This window comes from Cydia fagiglandana, chromosome 3, assembly GCF_963556715.1.
Source record: "Cydia fagiglandana chromosome 3, ilCydFagi1.1, whole genome shotgun sequence".
NCBI lineage: Eukaryota > Metazoa > Arthropoda > Insecta > Lepidoptera > Tortricidae > Cydia > Cydia fagiglandana.
In genome coordinates, this window is record NC_085934.1 from 15,180,201 (window position 1) to 15,199,628 (window position 19,428).

Here is a 19,428-nt window from a genome sequence, read left to right on the forward strand (position 1 = left end):
AAGATCATTTTGAAAACCTGGCCCGCTTAGCAAGTTCTGCTGCTGACTGTACAACAATCGTGTCCCAAATACAAACAAACAGTGGATCGGCGGGGCCCCGAATTCGGTATACATTTACTTACAGACAGTCTTAAAATACTCGTATGTATAGGTATGGGGCGTGAAAATGCTTAAAAATACTCCATTCTGCTAAGGAAACAACAATATTACACAGTATGACATTTTAAATCGCGAAGCGTAATATTTTTATGTAATGCCCCTTACAAACCAATTTTCCTCTCTGTTGATGTATTTTAATCAAAGCTATGCTAATCCTAACTTTTTAATAATTAAAAATAACGAAAAAAATCAAACGGTCGAGCATAGCTATGTCTAAAATACTTAAAATTCTTTAAATATCATCATCATCACGTCAATTTAAGAGGAAATTAATATTTTTTCCTGGTTCTCTCACATAACACAACCTTTTTGTTCAGGCGCACTGGGTACCCTGACGTCCCGGCTCCTGTCGCTAACAAATTATGTTAAACGGCACCTCGCAATAATTCTCATGAAAATTTAATTTATAGGCGAAGTTGGCAAAGCAAAGAATTAATATTTTATCGCATTTCACGTCGGCTCCCCGAGAGCGTAGGGTTTTTCTGCGTTGGTCTTGAGGTAGTAAATTCCATCCTTCCTGGAACGAAACAATGGACCTTGATCTCCAAGATTTAAACTAATGCTGTAACTGTTTAACAAATGAGTGTTCTTTGTTAATTTAAACGAAAGTTACCACCGTTCATGAATACTTAACGGCTTTTAGGTAAAAACGGATGATGGGGAGGGACGCGTGTTGTTGTTCTTGATTAAACCAAGTATTATGCAAGTTTGGAAAACTTTGGTTAGTAGATGTTTCAGGTTACCACTCCATATTAGGGTTGTGACGGTAGAAGTTGTAACGTTCACATAAAGAGTTTTCTCTTTCATTCATATGGAACAATTTAAACAATTACAATTGTATCATAATGCATATACCTAATACACAGTAAATATCAATTATGTATTTGTCACACCAAACAAAATAGGTCAAGTTATCCTTAAATCAAACTAAATAATTTAATAAAATACCAGCACGTTGTGGTCGCTGCACCGGACCGCCGTGAATGGCACGGGCACGTCCGATATGATGGACTCGAAATAGTCACTTGATGAATCAAAGTCATCCGGCATGTAGTTAATGGATCCTAACTCACCCGTAGTGTATGTCGAAGCCTCCCATGATGAGAGTCTCCCCGGTGCCCTCGCATGAGCTATTGTAGTTCAGCTCGTCATAGTCGCGGCACCGGACCGCCGTGAATGGTAAGTCCGATCCGATATGATGGACTCGAAATAGACACTTGACGAACCAAAGATATCCGGCATGTAGTTAATGGATCCTAACTCACCCGTAGTGTATGTCGAAGCCTCCCATGATGAGCGTCTCCCCGGTGCCCTCGCACGAGGCGTTGTAGTACAACTCGTCGTGGTCGCGGCACCGGACCGCCGTCAATGGCACGTTGGATACGATGGACTCGAAATAGACACTTGACGAACCAAAGATATCCGGCATGTAAGTAATGGATCCTAACTCACCCGTAGTGTGTGTCGAAGCCTCCCATGATGAGAGTCTCGCCGGTGCCCTCGCACGAAGCGTTGTACTTAGTACAACTCGTCGTAGTCGCGGCACCGGACCGCCGTCAATGGCACGTTGGATACGATGGACTCGAAATAGACACTTGACGAACCAAAGATATCCGGCATGTAAGTAATGGATCCTAACTCACCCGTAGTTTATGTCGAAGCCTCCCATGATGAGCGTCTCCCCGGTGCCCTCGCACGAGGCGTTGTAGTACAACTCGTCGTGGTCGCGGCACCGGACTGCCGTGAATGGTACGTCAGATATGATGGACTCGAAATAGACACTTGATGAATCAAAGTCATCAGGCATGCAGTTATTGGATCCTAACTCACCCGTAGTGTATGTCGAAGCCTCCCATGATGAGCGTCTCCCCGGTGCCCTCGCACGAGGCGTTGTAGTACAACTCGTCGTGGTCGCGGCACCGGACCGCCGTCAATGGCACGTTGGATACGATGGACTCGAAATAGACACTTGACGAACCAAAGATATCCGGCATGTAAGTAATGAATGCATCCTAACTCACCCGTAGTGTGTGTCGAAGCCTCCCATGATGAGAGTCTCGCCGGTGCCCTCGCACGAAGCGAGGACAACTCGTCGTGGTCGCGGCACCGGACCGCCGTCAATGGCACGTTGGATACGATGGACTCGAAATAGACACTTGACGAACCAAAGATATCCGGCATATAAGTAATGGATCCTAACTCACCCGTAGTGTATGTCGAAGCCTCCCATGATGAGAGTCTCGCCGGTGCCCTCGCACGAAGCGTTGTAGTACAACTCGTCGTAGTCGCGGCACCGGACCGCCGTGAATGGTACGTCCGATATGATGGACTCGGCGAAAAACATGTGCGCCCGGTTGTGGGCACATAGACCTTGCAATAATATAAAATAAATTTGCAATAAATAAACAAACACTTCAGAATTTTCTACGAAAATTAATGGACCTTTTAAAAACATGAAGGTTTCTTAGATATCATTGATCTGACTTTACTTTTAATGACAGGAGTTCTACTAGGTAAGGATATAATTATTGTACCTATTCCTTATACTACTTTCAAATTATCGGCTGATGATTGGGGCTCCAAATGATTAAAGTACCTGCCTACCCTTGTTGAACTACCTATATGTTGAAGGTAAATGTTCATAGACATAATTTCTGACAGTGAGATCAAACGCACAGTGCGTCTTTGTAGTCAGCGTAACACTACCAAAAGGGTTAACGACAAGAACAGGTTATGCTTTGTGTCTCCACATAATTGACCTTCATTTACGTAGAATTATACACGGTACATAAGGTAAAGTTAAATGCCAAAAAAAAGATACTCGAATTGTGCGGGTGACGTCATCGGTCACTTTCGGCAAGTATACGCTGAGAGAATTTTGTTTAAATAATTACTGCCTAAAATATTGTCTTCGGTTACCGCGATAGTTCCTCATGAAATAAATATCGCGTATATTGAATTCATACTACATCCCGACGTTTCGAACCCTTTACAGTTTAGTAGTTCCTTTAGTTTTATTTCATAATTACTGTCAGTTAAAAATTAACATGTATAAAGACCAGCTGCATGCACTAACCACACCTAACAGACTGATTAACATCACTCAACAGAGTATTATGAAAATTCCGATACAATAAAATTTAGCGAACGCTGTGACAGACGATTTGGTGCAACCAACCCTAAGTATCATACCGGCACATTTAGATGTCAAAATAAAAGCTATATCTGCCACTGAATATGATAAGTGTTTATCTGGTACATGTTGACCTATGTAGGATTTTATTATTACAGACCCACCATTAGCCTTACTTAAGCAGTTAAGTACTGTGACAACGGTCGGACAGGATATGAATTGGTTACTTTCTGAACCTCATATTACGTACTTGCAGAAGCAAACATGTCTATTAGAGGACTGGGTCCTTTTTCTGTAAAAGATAATTCGGTCATAAGATGGTTTATATACTATTTCGATATTATGAGGGTTCACTCGTACATTCTACATAAACTCGGGTCTAATTAAGAGCCCATCAACGTGCACACTAGCGCCACAGCTAAATAATCGTGATTATTTAAATTTAACGAAAGATATTGAAAAAAATGGGGGCCGCTACGTACTGTATTGTGTATTTTAAGTACCTTTTTAATACATCAAACTAGTTTATATGTTGCTGGTGTCGTCAATCCAGGAACTCAAAACAAAAACGGCCGTTTTAACTTTGGACGCAAGCAGTGGGCAAGACAGTACTTTCATACATACCTCTATAGTCATACCCGCAGCCCGGCTGCCGAGTGCCGCCGTTCGGGTAGAAGTCGATGTGCCCCAAAGGGTCGGAAAATCCCAAATAACCGCCGCAAGTGTGGATGACCTCGACGTGTCGCGCGTCGTGCTTGTCCAGCCGCGCGTCCTTGTTGCTCAGCGAGAAGAGCGGCTTTGCAGGATCCAGGCCTGAGGCAGAAAAGGATAAGAGACGTGGAAAACTTTTACAAAAATAGATAAAAATATCTAGGAGCTTTGCTAGGAAAACATATATAAAAACTCAAAAATGCGCGTTTTCCCAGAGATACTTAATAGAGATTTCCTAGATCAATTTTTCGCGCCCTAAAACCCCCATATAGCGAATTTCATCGGAACCGTTAGAGCCGTTTGCGAGATCCCCGAAATATATATACATATGTACATATAAATAAATAAATATAAAAGGATTGCTCGATTAAAGGTATAAGATCTCGGTATAAGATAGATCAAATATAACGCCACTGTCAAAAGTCTCAAATAAAATAATAGCATTAAAATAACATTTAAATGACCGGCAGTTAAATATGGAAAATATTGTCACACAAATTTCCATCTAGCAGCATGTTAGATTCTCTTTCCATTGCGTCATTAATTGCCTACATTTCTAGATTTTTTACAAATTTCCTAAGTTATCTCCTCAGTGACTGCGTCTCGAATATTTTGTTCGATTTGTGGGCCGGTCATAGCCCTACAGAAAAGTCAGAAACTGATTAGTCCGGAGATCTTGAGGCCAATCAATATCACCGTTTTTCGAAATTAATCGACCCATTTTAGTTATTTGTTTCACAAGGGTAAAGCGAAAAATTGCGAAATTGAACCACGAGCATTGCAAGTGTTTCGAAAAGTGGGAACTTGATCGTTGTCAGAATTTCAAGGCATGAGGGTTAAACAAAATTTAACCCTTTAACCGCCAGAGTCTGATATATAAGACATTACATATCCAGCTCATTTCGCCACAGTCTGATAAACAAGACAAAGATCTGATTTGGTTTTTGCAGCACATTTATAACTCCCGTAACTATGCCAATCTTACTCTGCGTCGTACAATTACTGCCGGTGGCGACACGAGCACGCTCGCTCAAAAATTCCTGGCGGTTAAAAGGTTAAAAACCACTAAAGCGAAGTTTATGTCACGCAGTTTTCTTTTTACAAGAGGTGTCTTAGACTGTCTTAGGTTGTCGTGTAAACTTCCAAACTTTATCGCGCTGGTATCATATTTCAGTTTATTTTTATATCTTCCTTGTTCTTCCTTAGTTTAACCGATAAAAAATCGCACACTGTAAGTTTTAAAGACTTAAGTTCCGATACCTCTTACAAACACCTACTGCTTATAAAGCAATATAACAAAATATTAATGTAGAAATGCCGCTTTCTAGTTAGGTAGTTTTAAAGGTAAAATACTTACTAACTATTGGAAATTTACATAATACATAAAATATGTTCTAAATTTTACGAGTCATTTAATCGCCGTTTACAGCTTTAGCCGTTTATAGTTTTAGTTATATTCTAAAACAGTTTTCGAATGTTGTGTTCCTTAGTAGATAGTATAGATAGATACTAGTATGTTTATGTTTTCCAAACTGTTAAAATAACAATCTATGCAACAATAACACATATGTTGCCCTGCTTTTACACATTAAACTGATAAATCTATTGCGCGCTGCCGACACCTAGGAATTGGTTTTATATATACAAAAGCAATAGGTACCGGAACCGGAAATTGCAGGCTCTTGCCAATCTCGCCATACAAATTCTAGAGCCTTTTACGAGTCCTAGAGAAAGTCATCTCGGTAGTAGTCATCCAAAACTTTTTAAGTGCCTACCTAACGAACAACTACAACTAAGATCGCAAACATTTAAAGGTTTAATATTTAAAAATATTTTTAAGGTTTAAAGCGTAATAGTAAGTTTATTTCTGAGTTATAGCTGTCAACTGATAAGCCTACTATTTATTAACATAATCCCCAAGGCGTTGAAGACGAGGGTAGAAATTTTTATACAACACAAGCGCAGCACGCGGCATTCAGCGAGGCGTCACGCTACGCCTTGTGCTACGGCACTGTGGTCCCAAAACGAGAAAAGTTCCTTGGACATAGCTTATTTTGCTACAAATAAAAATCGGGTTCGTTTTTGAGAAAAAAAAATTGTTCACGCGTCGCCATCACAGAACCACGTCTTGTGAAAATCGGCAAGTTACATAGGTAGTATAGGTACCTAACGGCTCGGCCACGACATCGAGCGACTTGCGACGGCGGGAGCGATAACCATAGGTTGGAGCGAAAGGTCCGATCGCTGTGTCACGCTCCAACCTATGGTTATCGCTCCCGCCGTCGCAAGTCGCTCGATGTCGTGGCCGAGCCGTAACAAATGTCTGGCCATGTCGCCTCTGCCCGGTAAAGTGGAAAGGTTTTCCCTTTCCTGTCCTGTAGGTGATGGCTGGACATTGCGAGATAATGGCATGCGTGCTGTATAATCTTACAAAAAAGGTAAGTGTACTAAGGAGAAAAAGTCGGAAAGCCGATAATTCATTTTAATATGTGGGTTGTTGTTCCGAGAAATCAACCTAGAACTGGATCGAGTTTGATTCTTTGTAAGATTTTTAATGTTTTCATCATAATTTCATACGTTTTAAGACCAGATCTAGTAATAGGTAGTATCAACAAAATTTAATGATCGTTCGTTTAATAATAGGTAGGATGGCATATTATAACATACTCAAGGTAGTTATTAATTATACCTATATTGCAAAAAACCGGGCAAGTGCGAGTCGGACTCGCGCACGAAGGGTTCCGTACCACAATGCAAAAAAAAAAACGGTCACCCATCCAAGTACTGACCACTCCCGACGTTGCTTAACTTTGGTCAAAAATCACGTTTGTTGTATGGGAGCCCCATTTAAATCTTTATTTTATTCTGTTTTTAGTATTTGTTGTTATAGCGGCAACAGAAATACATCATCTGTGAAAATTTCAACTGTCTAGCTATCACGGTTCGTGAGATACAGCCTGGTGACAGACGGACGGACGAACGGACGGACAGCGAAGTCTTAGTAAAAGGGTCCCGTTTTACCCTTTGGGTACGGAACCCTAAAAAAGAACGGCTGATTTAACGTCTGACTATTGTTAAAGTTATGTGAATCACACTAATTTTAATTGGATTCAGTTAAGCGTGAAACAGCATACTCGGTTTTCTATTAAAATTTTGTCAAATATCCCCGTGCTCGTGGTCGCAGAAAATAAGTTAAGTGTTGAATAAATAAATACTCCAACCGAATGGCTAGCAAACTTTGATTCAAAATATACCTCGGTATTTTTTAAACGAGTCATCAGATCAACCCACTTCGTTTGATAAAAAATTTGAATATTTGTTTTGAACGGTTTTTACTAACCAACGAAAACTAGATCAGAGCCGGAGAGTAGAGATTTTGTTACGATTTTTGCCTAATCTTTATTAAAATGACATCGAAATGGCGCCTGCGGCAGCTTTAAGTAGGTAGTTGTAACGTTACTGCTGTACCATCGGCCACAATGTTAACTGTCCATCAATGGACCATGCGCCTTTTGTAATTAGGTCCACCGATGTACAGTTTTAGGAGTGATGCTGTTTATACAGTGCCAACCACTTAAATAGCCTCACCTATATATTATGAGTATTATAATTATACGTGATAATTTTTATCAATATATCTTAAATTTGAATTGTACGCCCTGACGTTTATCGAACGACACATTCACAAGTCCGAACTTGTCTGCGCGCGAAACGTCGTGGACGCAAGAGCTAATACGGGTCGTCCACATGAATAGCCTCAGTGTAACATAATTGTCCAAACCGTGCATTTATGTTTCGCTTTCAAATTTATTTTATTATGATTAGATAATACAGAAGGCATTCTATTAAGTACCTGCAGTAACGCGATAAACACAATGTTTTTGTGACTATAGGACGTGGCAAAAACTTACAAGTTTAGAAATTGAAAAGGTTAATTTTTATTTAACTCATAAATTATCCCATCGTGAGATAGCTAAAAAAATAGGTCGCAGCCCTAAAGTTATTAATAATTATGTTAAAAATAAGGAAAATTACGGCCACCAGTATAAAGGACGCACAAAATTTGCCACTATGGATCGTGAACGTCGACTTATTTTACGCTCTGCTTCAAATTTCACCAAGACCGCCAGGCAGATAGCTAGTGAAATAAATACTAGAATATCTCTCTCTACAGTTCCACGAATTATTAGAACATCATCCCACCTCAAACGAAAAAAATCATGAGTAAACCTCCTTTGTGCGAACAACATGTGGCGGATCGACTGTCTTTTGCCAAAAAGTACATATGCTGGAAAACCGAGTGGCGAAATGTGATTTTTAGTGATGAGAAAAAGTTTAATCTAGATGGTCCAGATGGATTTAAATATTATTTTCATGACCTAAGGAAAGATCCGAAAGTACTATGACGTCATCACTCAACTCTCGGATCGGTGATGGTTTGGGGAGCAATTTCTTACTATGGTACTGTTGATTTAATTATGGTAGATGGAAGACTAAATGCTGAAAAGTATTTAAATTTATTAAAAGAAACAAAACGTAAGATCAGAAAAGTAATAAGTAGAAAAAAAATGTTTTTTCAGCATGATAATGCTCCCATACACACGTCAGCCATAGTTACAAAGTCGTTTGAAGAAAACCAGATTGAAGTTCTAGATTGGCCATCCTTGTCTCCTGATCTGAACATCATGGAGAATGCCTGGGGTTGGCTGTCTCGGCAAGTTTATTACAACGGAAGACAGTTTAGTAATAAAGAAGAACTGATTCAAGATATTTACACTTTTTGGGATTCTGTGGACGTTAATTACATACATTCTTTATATGAATCACTACCTAATCACATTTTCGAATTAATAAGGTCTAATGGAAGGTATACAAAATATTAAACGAAAGAGTTTTCATAACTAAAAAGTATCCTTTAGCATGTGAGGCTATTCAAGTGGAAGGGCCAATTATTTGATTGACGTTATTTCTTAAAACTTTGATTAGATAACAATAAATATTTTATTTACTATTACAAGGCTTCTTGTTTTATTTCATATTTAATGTTTAATGTATATCTCCTTTTTATATTACTATGAGAAATATTAATTTTGGTGAGTGAGGCTATTCAAGTGGCTGGCACTGTACTTGCTGCAGAGTTTAGGGTGCGCAGCCAGTAATCCCATTCGGTGTTATTATAATTATTAGCTATGTAGTGCGCAAACTTGTATATTTACAAATTTATACGCAGAGTTATGCAGCGAAAACTTTTGTACCTACACATTTCTTTTGAGTTCCTGTGGGTCTAATACAACTGACTGCGCGACTTCTTGTCCTGGGAAGAAAAGCATCGGATAAAACGAAATATGGAATACTGCGACGATACTGTGTACTGCAACATCGATGTGAGTCGTCAGATATGTAAGCCCTACAAGTTATTTGCTTCTATTCAGCACAGCTTGTTCCAAGATCTTTACTATTTTTCACGCCTTCCGTATTGAGTTGTTATGTACCTACATTATGTAATATAGACAGAAACGTTCAGGTACTTATAGGATTTCAGCTATAAGTACAGTTATAAAAAGCGTACAGGTTACTTGATATGTGCAAAGCCAACGTTAATTAAAAGCTAACAAATTACTGAAACCGACACTGGTTCACACACTAACAAACTAACTAATTAATACCTACAAACCAAATTGGTTGTTTTTGGTACTAAAAATGATTCCCAAAATTCCTGCGCGCAGAAATGCTAAATAACTTTTCGAACATTTTTGGGATTTAGATTCACGGTAACGAAATTCACATGTTGATTTTTTAGAACGCTTGTTTTATAGGTTAGAACCGAGTACATATTTTTTTTATTGATCAAATAAGCATAGCAAATAGTGTAATGTTCAAGTGCTCTCTCGCTCGGATATGGTTTCGATCCCCGCGCGGGCAGCTTTCTCGCGCAGAGAATTGCAAACGCAATCCAGCGCGGGAACGCTGCCTGCGTATTGGGCACCATTCCGAGGGCACCAAATTTTGATAGGAAATTTAATTTTTAGTTTTAATTATTTTAATTATTGTAGTTAGTAGTTTTATACATACCATATATTATTATCTTTAGTTGCTTGATAATAAAGATTCATCTTAGCCTGCCTGAATGTTTAACTCGCCTGATCTCAATAAGACCTTAGCCTTCTATGGCGCTGTAAGCATTAAACCACCCTGTTCTATAGAAATGTTGCAACTTCTCATATAGGTATAAGTAGTACCTACCTACAATGTTTAGAAGAGATTGGAGCAATATCCAACACCCACTCGTCGACAATGACATATCCTGAAAATTTAACTTTTTAAATCCATCCGGGTCCTCTTTCTGTTTACTGCGTCAGATATAAAACCTAGCCTTTTACTGCCCTATAAAACTAGGTGCAATAAAAATGTTATCTACTACCTACATTCCGTTCATGATAGTCGTTATGGATAATCGTATAACTAAGTGGCCGTATTAAATTGCATACTCCTAATGGCGTTATTCTACAATTACACTTGCATGGTTTAACTTTATACATTATTTAGAACGCCACAGAATGTGTTACAAAATAGGTTTCTTCTAATAACTATGTGGCTTTTCATTCAAAATTAATACGTTTGTTCACAAACAAAATACAGATACAGTGGTATTACTAAAATAAATTAATAACTAACCTAAATCTAAAATAGGCCCTTGAGGCATTGTATCAAGGATAATAACATTAATTTGAACTTGAGATTTAATACGAATAAACCTAGTTCGAGCAATGATGAGGTTTTGATAATAATTAATGATTACATGAACTAACGTGAACTTAAGTGAAGTTCTATTAATTCTATTATAATTATCCGAGTTGCTTCGTCTTCTAGATCAGAATTATATGATAATGTTAGTACCTACTGTTTGAACACGAACATTCGCCTTATAATCCGCAACCAAAACCTCCCACTTCCTCAGACCCCGAACCCGCCGTTATTGAATTCAAACTATTTGTACTTACATATATTATTTCGTGTAAATATATACCTACATAACTGTAATTGTATCTACAGGTCCATATTTGACGTGATCGCCCGCGATGCCAACAACGTGAGCCCCGAGGCTGTGCCCGATGAGATGCACGTCATCCATGGACACCCCCTCCTCGATGAGGAAGTTCAGGAACTCGGTCAGCAGGCGCCCCACCATGGCGACGTTGTAGCTGGCCAGGACGTAGTTCACATTGGCCGCGTTGCCCCAATCCACCACTATAATGTACCTGCATACCTGTAATTGTATCTACAGGTCCATATTTGACGTGGTCGCCCGCGATGCCAACAACGTGAGCCCCGAGGCTGTGCCCGATGAGATGCACGTCATCCATGGACACCCCCTCCTCGATGAGGAAGTTCAGGAACTCAGTCAGCAGGCGCCCCACCATGGCGACGTTGTAGCTGGCCAGGACGTAGTTCACATTGGCCGCGTTGCCCCAATCTACCACTATAATGTACCTGCATACCTGTAATTGTATCTACAGGTCCATATTTGACGTGATCGCCCGCGATGCCAACAACGTGAGCCCCGAGGCTGTGCCCGATGAGATGCACGTCATCCATGGACACCCCCTCCTCGATGAGGAAGTTCAGGAACTCGGTCAGCAGGCGCCCCACCATGGCGACGTTGTAGTTGGCCAGGACGTAGTTCACATTGGCCGTGTTGCCCCAATCTACCACTATAATGTACCTGCATACCTGTAATTGTATCTACAGGTCCATATTTGACGTGATCGCCCGCGATGCCAACAACGTGAGCCCCGAGGCTGTGCCCGATGAGATGCACGTCATCCATGGACACCCCCTCCTCGATGAGGAAGTTCAGGAACTCGGTCAGCAGGCGCCCCACCATGGCGACGTTGTAGCTGGCCAGGACGTAGTTCACATTGGCCGCGTTGCCCCAATCCACCACTATAATGTTCAAGTCGCTTATGTTGAGGTATGCTGGAAAATGTAAAGTTGGTATTTAATAACTAAAATAAAAAAACCGGGCAAGTGTGAGTCGGACTCGCGCACGAAGGGTTCCGTACCATAATGCAAAAAAAGCCAAAAAGAAACGGTCACCCATCCAAGTACTTACTGACCCCGCCCGACGTTGCTTAACTTCGGTCAAAAATCACGTTTGTTGTATGGGAGCCCCACTTATATAAATCTTTATTTTATTCTGTTTTTAGTATTTGTTGTTATAGCGGCAACAGAAATACATCATCTGTGAAAATTTCAATTGTCTTGCTATCACGGTTCGTGAGATACTTCCTGGTGACAGACGGACGGACGGACGGACGGACAGCAGTCTTAGTAATAGGGTCCTGTTTTACCCTTTGGGTACGGAACCCTAAAAATAATAACTCCACGGCCGACTTCGCCCACGGTCGCCGTGTACTGTCAACTCCGTTGCTGTCGTTGGTGTGCTCGGAAGTGGCTGATGTAGCTAGGCAGTGCTCCCAGTACTGGTTTTCTATACAAATGCAGTACCGGAATCGGGAATTCCCGGTTCTCGCCATACAAACTCAGTACCGGGAGCATTCCCTAGATGTAGCCGATCTTGTTGGTAAAAGTTCGCGAACATTGCGGGCATGTGAACACACCGTTAACATAGTTATAGGGTATTGCCTCAGGTGGTCTGGCTTTTATTCTATCACGCTTGGCGTCAAACTCTAATAATAACTACTTAGTTGGTAAACGGCAACCCAGTCATAATACTTACAGATGTAGTGCATAATTATTTTCCTTCGTGTTTTTACGGAACCGTAAGAACGTGTCTTGCTATCTCAGTCAGTCCCGGTACAAAAAGTACCAGGTTGATTAAAGTATATGACAAATACGAATAATACAAAAAAAAAAGATTTATTAAATCACTGGCCTTCAGGACTGGACTAGCCTATACCGCTGACTATACTGATACTTGTAAACGTCTAAATATACAAACCCTTAGTGACCGCCGTGATGCTAATGATTCCGTTTTGCTATTTAAAAAAAATTTCCGTTCACAATTAGATGCCCCCTATTCTTTTACATAAAATCTGTTTTAGAGTTCCGCGAAGACGAGAGCGGCGTTGTCGTAAAAGAAACTTATTTTCGATACCATTCTGCAGGACTGGCTACGGTAGAAACGTATTCATCAAACGCACATGTAAACTTTTTAATGAAAATCTTAAACTTAAGGATGTAGACTTCTTTAACTGTACACTAACACAACTTAAGAATGCATTTAAATATTGAAATTAACTTTTATAACTTGCTTAACGCGCTTACTATGTATTTTTGACAGGGTATAAATTTCTATTATATAGCAATTGTACTACTTAATACAATTAAGTCTTTCTCTTACGTGACTAATGGCCACGGACCTATTTATGTCTTTTTTCTGTTATGAAACTATAGGTCTATTCTTATTGTCTCTAAAAATGTTCAATCATAATCCATGTATGACTGTTTGTTTCTGAATAAAAAAAATAAAAATAAAATACATATAAGAACGTTTCCGAGAAAATACGAAGGAAAACAATTATACACCATATGGTCGACGTCAAAGATATGTTTACACTTTTCGCCTTATTACAAAGGAGTAAGGTGCAAAAGTGTAAACATATCTTTGACGTCGACTGTACCTACTTTTCAGTTCAAATTTATTTATTCTGTGTGATGGTTAAAAATATTGGTGCAAGAAATACTTTCAATATGGATACAAGCAAAAAGTACGTCGGGAGCAATTCGCCCGAAATAAAGGCTCCATCAGCATTGCATTGTTAAATTTCGGGACCTAAGATAATCATAAGCTCAGGGGTCTCAAATTCAAATAATGGATTTTTAATTATGAGAATAATTTAACAAAAGTTGTTTCATAATTAAAGACGCTAATTTATATTTTGCTTTCGCGCTTAGTTTTTTGGTAATTGCGTTTGCTAAAAAAACTGTGCTTTCTCGGTATACTACCTTCTTAGACTTTCTTCGTTCACGTGAACTTCCTGTGTATACTACAGTTTATACATTTATATAAAAAAATACAAAATTCTTTATTTTATATAAAAAACTGAACATATAATTTGAGGGATGGTGTCTCCCGGTAAGCAATATATGCCTGTGTTGGGAGGCACCGCTCTTCCGTGATTATTGAAAACTAACTAATACTAAGCTACACTATTTACGAGACATAAAACATTTACTACCTATACTATTTACAAATAATATATACTAATTACAAACAATATAGTGTTATACTTAGTTATGCTGAGTGTGCTAGTGCTGCCTAGTGTGGGAGACTAGGCATAGCCTGTCCTATTGGGAGAAATCATAGAAGGTAGGGTCGCATACAAGTGGTATACGCGTGCCTCCGTGGGGGACAAAACATACGCAAATGCGACACAGTGATTGGTCGAATTCATTTGTTGCCCACCATTCTCCATACTAATAAAAAGGTGGGGAACAAACAAAAAGTGAGACTGTGACAAGGACAAGCAATAATACCGCTTTCTCTGCTACTCCTACTGAAAGATACATAAGACTATCTCGTTCTGTCAGTTACCCCCACCACTCATGCCAGATCCAGATATATCCTAGGTTCATGGGAGAAATTGGCTGCAAGGATTGGCTACGTCAGTCACCTGAGAGCGCACCAGCGACGCTCTCAGCTGTAGCATAGCAGTCGCTGTAGCCGAAAACGGCTAGGAGGAGATGATGACATACCTACTTAAGAAACTAAAGTCAACATTAAGATAAACTTCCGTACCTTCTTTAATCGATTCTGGCATAGGGCCATCGGCGTTGTTAAGCCATCCGTGGGCGAGAACTTTAACTTTGTTATTAAAGTCGAAATTAGAGTCCCATAAAGATAATGAATCGTTAGTCTTCAGAACTTGGAACTCGTACGGGTTGCGTCTGAAAACAAGTTAGGATATTAATGCCTACGGTATCATTAACATTCGTGAACTTAAGTACTTAGGTAGGTATCTACAATGGGAACAATCTGCAAGAATCTACGACTTCTTTTGCTTTAAATCGGTTAACTTATTAATATTTTCGCGATTAACATTATGGACCTTAAATTAAAAAGTGAATCAGCGTTAATAATTACGTACTTATTTGAAAAATAATTATTGATTTGCATAAAACTGTAGTTCTGTCGAAATAATTTTTATATTTTAAGATTTAAATTATTGTAAGTATGTATGATGGTCTGTAAGTATCTTTATAAGGTACCTATGTATCTGTAGGCCTGTAATGATAGACAATAAATAAATGTTTTTTTTTTATCTCATCGAGTCACCAGCCTTAATCATCAAGCTTAATAGTTACTGGGTATTCTGGGTGACTTTAATACGAGATGCTTAGTTGGCTTGCCTAATGTACTGTAGGTAAGTAGAGATTATCAAGTGATATTACATTTTTTGGCTAGTGGAGTAAAAAATAAATAAAAAGTTCGCCTGATACCTATGAGCTCAACTAAACCTACATGTAGGTACCTAATTGAAGTAGTACCTGTTTCGACCGAAAGGCTCTATTTCGGAATTCTTTTGTAGTCAACTGAAAAGGCACTGCTAAAACAAAGAAAAAATGCACAACGCCTCGCTCTCCATGCATCGCAGTATTGGTATGAGGGGCGAGTGTTTACTAGACATATAATACAATGTACCTAGATGGTAAAAAAAACCACCGGTCACTAAACTTGGCATCCGAGTGTATAGCGCCATGTATAGGCCGAGAATGAAAACAAAATTTAGTTATTTAGGGTCAAACAGAAAGCTGTGTTACGTCTTTCCTGTAGACATACACAAGAGTTAAGGGCTATAAAGGTTATAATTTTCTTGTTTAACCCTTACCCGCGTGAAAAGGTCCTCCTTTTATTTAGAGAAGTATGATAAAATCATTACTTACATGCCCACAAGCTGTTAACTATTGCCCACAGGAGAGAAAACTAGAGTGTTCGCGCGAACTGTACATTTTTCTCTCTTGTGGGCAATAGTTAACAGCTTGTGGGCATGTAAGTAATGAATTAATGATTTTATCATAGTTCTCTAAATAAAAGGAGGACCTTTTCACGTGGATAAGGGTTAAATAAGAAAATTAACCTTTATAGCCCTTAACTCTTGTGTATGTCTACAGGAAAGACGTTTTCTGTTTGACCCATTATCATTAATATTTATAAGTAGGTACATTGTGGGAAGTCCCACAGGAGAGAAATGTTGTCCATTTGTACAGCTCTTTGATACGAAATATTCCCTTCCGTTCCCAACTCTGGTTATCACTGGCTGGAGTTTTCGCATTCCCTGAAATTTCCGGGTTCGCGGTAATTCGAAAACCTTACCTACAGACAATGTTCCGAAATTCGTGTAGGTCTCTGAATTTAATCCCGTGAAGGTGAGTGTGACGTGCGTTCCAGAACTCTCTGTGCTAATAGATTCTGCTAACATGTATTTGTGCCCGAGTGTTGAGAAGGTACTTAAATTTAATACTGGTACGTGCATGACCATACTAAAATTAACTACATATTATAAGTTAGCGGCATGCGTCTGCCCTGTGAGCGTAATAAAATAAATGTAACCATGTACCTATTTAAGCCTAATTTTCTTACTGGGCCGCCCTTATATGCTTATTCACACCTTCTGCTTCTTAAAAGCTGTTAGTTTTGTGAAAGCCTTAGTAAAATGCCGATTTTAGGTTATTTTATTAACTTTTCTGCTCCTGAAAGATAAAGCATTTATCAGATCAATGCCTACAATTTTAACTATCTGTAGATCACAAACTAGATGTAGGTCAATGTAGGTAACCGAAATGTAGAAAGGTAGATGTTAAAGATACCTTACCTAGTAAAGAGCTTGAACTGCACATCTTCTTCCTTGAACCAGCTCCAACTCCATCCCCATATCCAGAATCTGGTTTCATTTAGAGAGGGTATAGGGCCAAATTCCTCCACACTGGCCAGCCACACGGGGTCGTAAGGCGACGGCGCGTCCCACTGAATCGCCGACACTAGAAACAAACGCTTGCAGTATTGATACCGTTCACATTCAACAACTATCTCATTTTACTTCCTGACGGCTCGCTCACAAATGCGTCTTATCTTTCGTCTGAATTTCAGCTCAATAGGCACTCTTCATTGTGTATTATGTCATATGTGATTCCATTCGTAACTTTAAGTGCAGAATACCTAAAGCATTATTGTCATTTCCAGGCCACTTCTAGACATACCTGCTTAGGGGAGACCGAGGTGAGTTGTGACAGAGGAGAGTTGTGTCATCGTTGATTTTTTGGAATCTATTAACTAAAAACAAGGTCGCAATAGAGCGCGTTTGTTAGTTCAAGTTACGAGCTAACAAACGCACACTGTTGCGAGCTCGCTAACAGTCATTAGATTCCAAAAAATCGACAATGTCCTCTCCTCTGTCAAAACTCACCTCGGTCTCCCCTACCTATTTAATTTATTTCCCTTTTTTTACGCAATGGCCCACAACCTTCCACCAACATTTCACATATCGTCGATCCTTTGTTTTGTTTGTAGATTTTTTTTATTTGTTTCAAAATGCTGCAGATGATTTCTCTTTATTTAACTAAATCAAATTGTATCTTATCTTACCCTACTAACTAGTTACTAATATATTTATTAATCTACTATATTTTGTTGACTATACACAAACATGTTGAGTCAAATTGCTTGCAACTGTTTCGTTTCCTCCCAGTGATTACCGGACATGTTCCATAAACTTCTAAAGTTAATTTCAACGAAAGCTTATACTCCAGAACTCGCCTGGACGTGCACTAACACGGTAAAGAAGTTAGAACTGGAAATTCCAGGCAACACAGCTTCTGACCGACTAGCTCATCAGCGGTTGCGGACTCGAGGTGAATTAGTTGCCGTTATTTAAACTTAGGCAACTTTTATCGGCGAAATTGTAAAACTAGTTGAAGCTTATTCGGTTTAGTTGCAAACCTACGTCAGAACTCGGCTAGAAATAGTACATACTAGAACGTACATTCAGTTAACTTAGGTAAGGTTTACTCGGGTAATTCCGAATGTAGAAAACTGTCGGATAATTCCGAAATGAGACTTTTATTATGATGGAAATAAGGGTGATTTTCATCTGAATTTCGGAATTATCCGACATTCGGTATTACCCGAATACACCTTACTTATTTAAATAATTGCAGTGCCGCGAAGCTTATTTTGGAGTTACTTTACACTTAGTCGAGATACTTATCTTATGTAAGTCCGACTTGATTTATAGCAAGAGGTGTTCTTTTCAGAAACAAGAGTAGAAATATTTAGTAAGTTCTGGGTGTTTTCTTTTAACATTTCTAGGTATACCTACACTATTTGTAGGTACATAATTTTTCACTCAGTTACATTTACACTAGTTTTCCGAGTTTTCCACGGTACTCGCAAAACTCTTATATATAGGTAACAAATATCAAAATGAAAGTACCTACTACCTACCTACCTAGGTACTCGTAATCTCAGATATTTGTAACTTTTACGATAAAATTTTCGTCCTAACACAAATGTACTTATAGTTCGTTTTTTTAGCATTAGAAAGAACTCCACAGAAGCAAGCGTGCAGTTTTTTCAGACTCTTTAATTGTTACTAATTATTGAATTGTCTAATGTAACATGGTCAATACATATAATTTACTTCAAATTATTACCGCTAAAATGCCGGATTTGGAACCACAAGCTTACTTACTTCTGTGAACTTCTTTCTTTGCTAAAAAACGGCCTGTTTAGGTAAAATACTTACATATAAAATATAAAACAAAAGCTAACGAGAACCACAAAACTTTCTACTACTGAGTAGATATAAGTAATTGGTACCACAAACCTGCACAAAAGAGCAACAACAGAATCATTCCCGCAACTCTCACACGCCTGAATTTACCGGGCAAACTATTTTCCACATGCCGAGCAAAACTTCACTAAACTCCAGAGTTAGAGCGCTCATTTTCCGGTTAGGCTAGTACTAATTGGTGAACCGTCAACGAGTACTCACACATTTTCACTGACCACTGGCGGTCGAGATTGAATTTAAATTTGTATAGCGGTACTACACATTGCAATTCACGGGGCGCTGTGGGTCGCCCATCGATCATATTAATTAAACACGAGTAAAACTATCCTTTTGATGCCTGCGTGTATGACGCGTATTTGTGCTAGAAAGACTGAGTGTATCCTGTTGAATAAAAGCGGATCTTTGATTACAGATATGCTAGTAAGGCTGGCGGTAAGCTGTTTATGTTGTTAGTCTAGGTACTCGCCTCGTCCCTTTTAAACTATGGTTCTGTATTCCCCTAACTTATTGTGAGCTCAGCCAAGCATGCGACTGCACCATTTTAAGCGATTTCGATAATCGTAACAAGTATACTCAATCGGAGATCAGAATTATAATGGTTTTTCCCATCGC

General features: G+C 39.2%; 1 protein-coding gene across 1 annotated transcript; it reads right to left on the reverse strand.

The window, feature by feature from the left end:
- Positions 1-478: 478 nt before the first annotated feature.
- LOC134680190 (pancreatic lipase-related protein 2-like) lies at positions 479-19,196 on the reverse strand. The gene is made up of 7 exons (XM_063539271.1): positions 18,850-19,196; positions 16,840-17,005; positions 14,766-14,914; positions 11,735-11,980; positions 3,917-4,105; positions 2,364-2,529; positions 479-676 (listed from the first exon to the last, which is right to left on the reverse strand). The coding sequence occupies exons 1-7, from the start codon at positions 18,875-18,877 to the stop codon at positions 610-612; spliced, it is 1,011 nt and encodes a 336-aa protein (XP_063395341.1). The 5' UTR covers positions 18,878-19,196; the 3' UTR covers positions 479-609.
- Between the last annotated feature and the right edge of the window lie 232 nt (positions 19,197-19,428).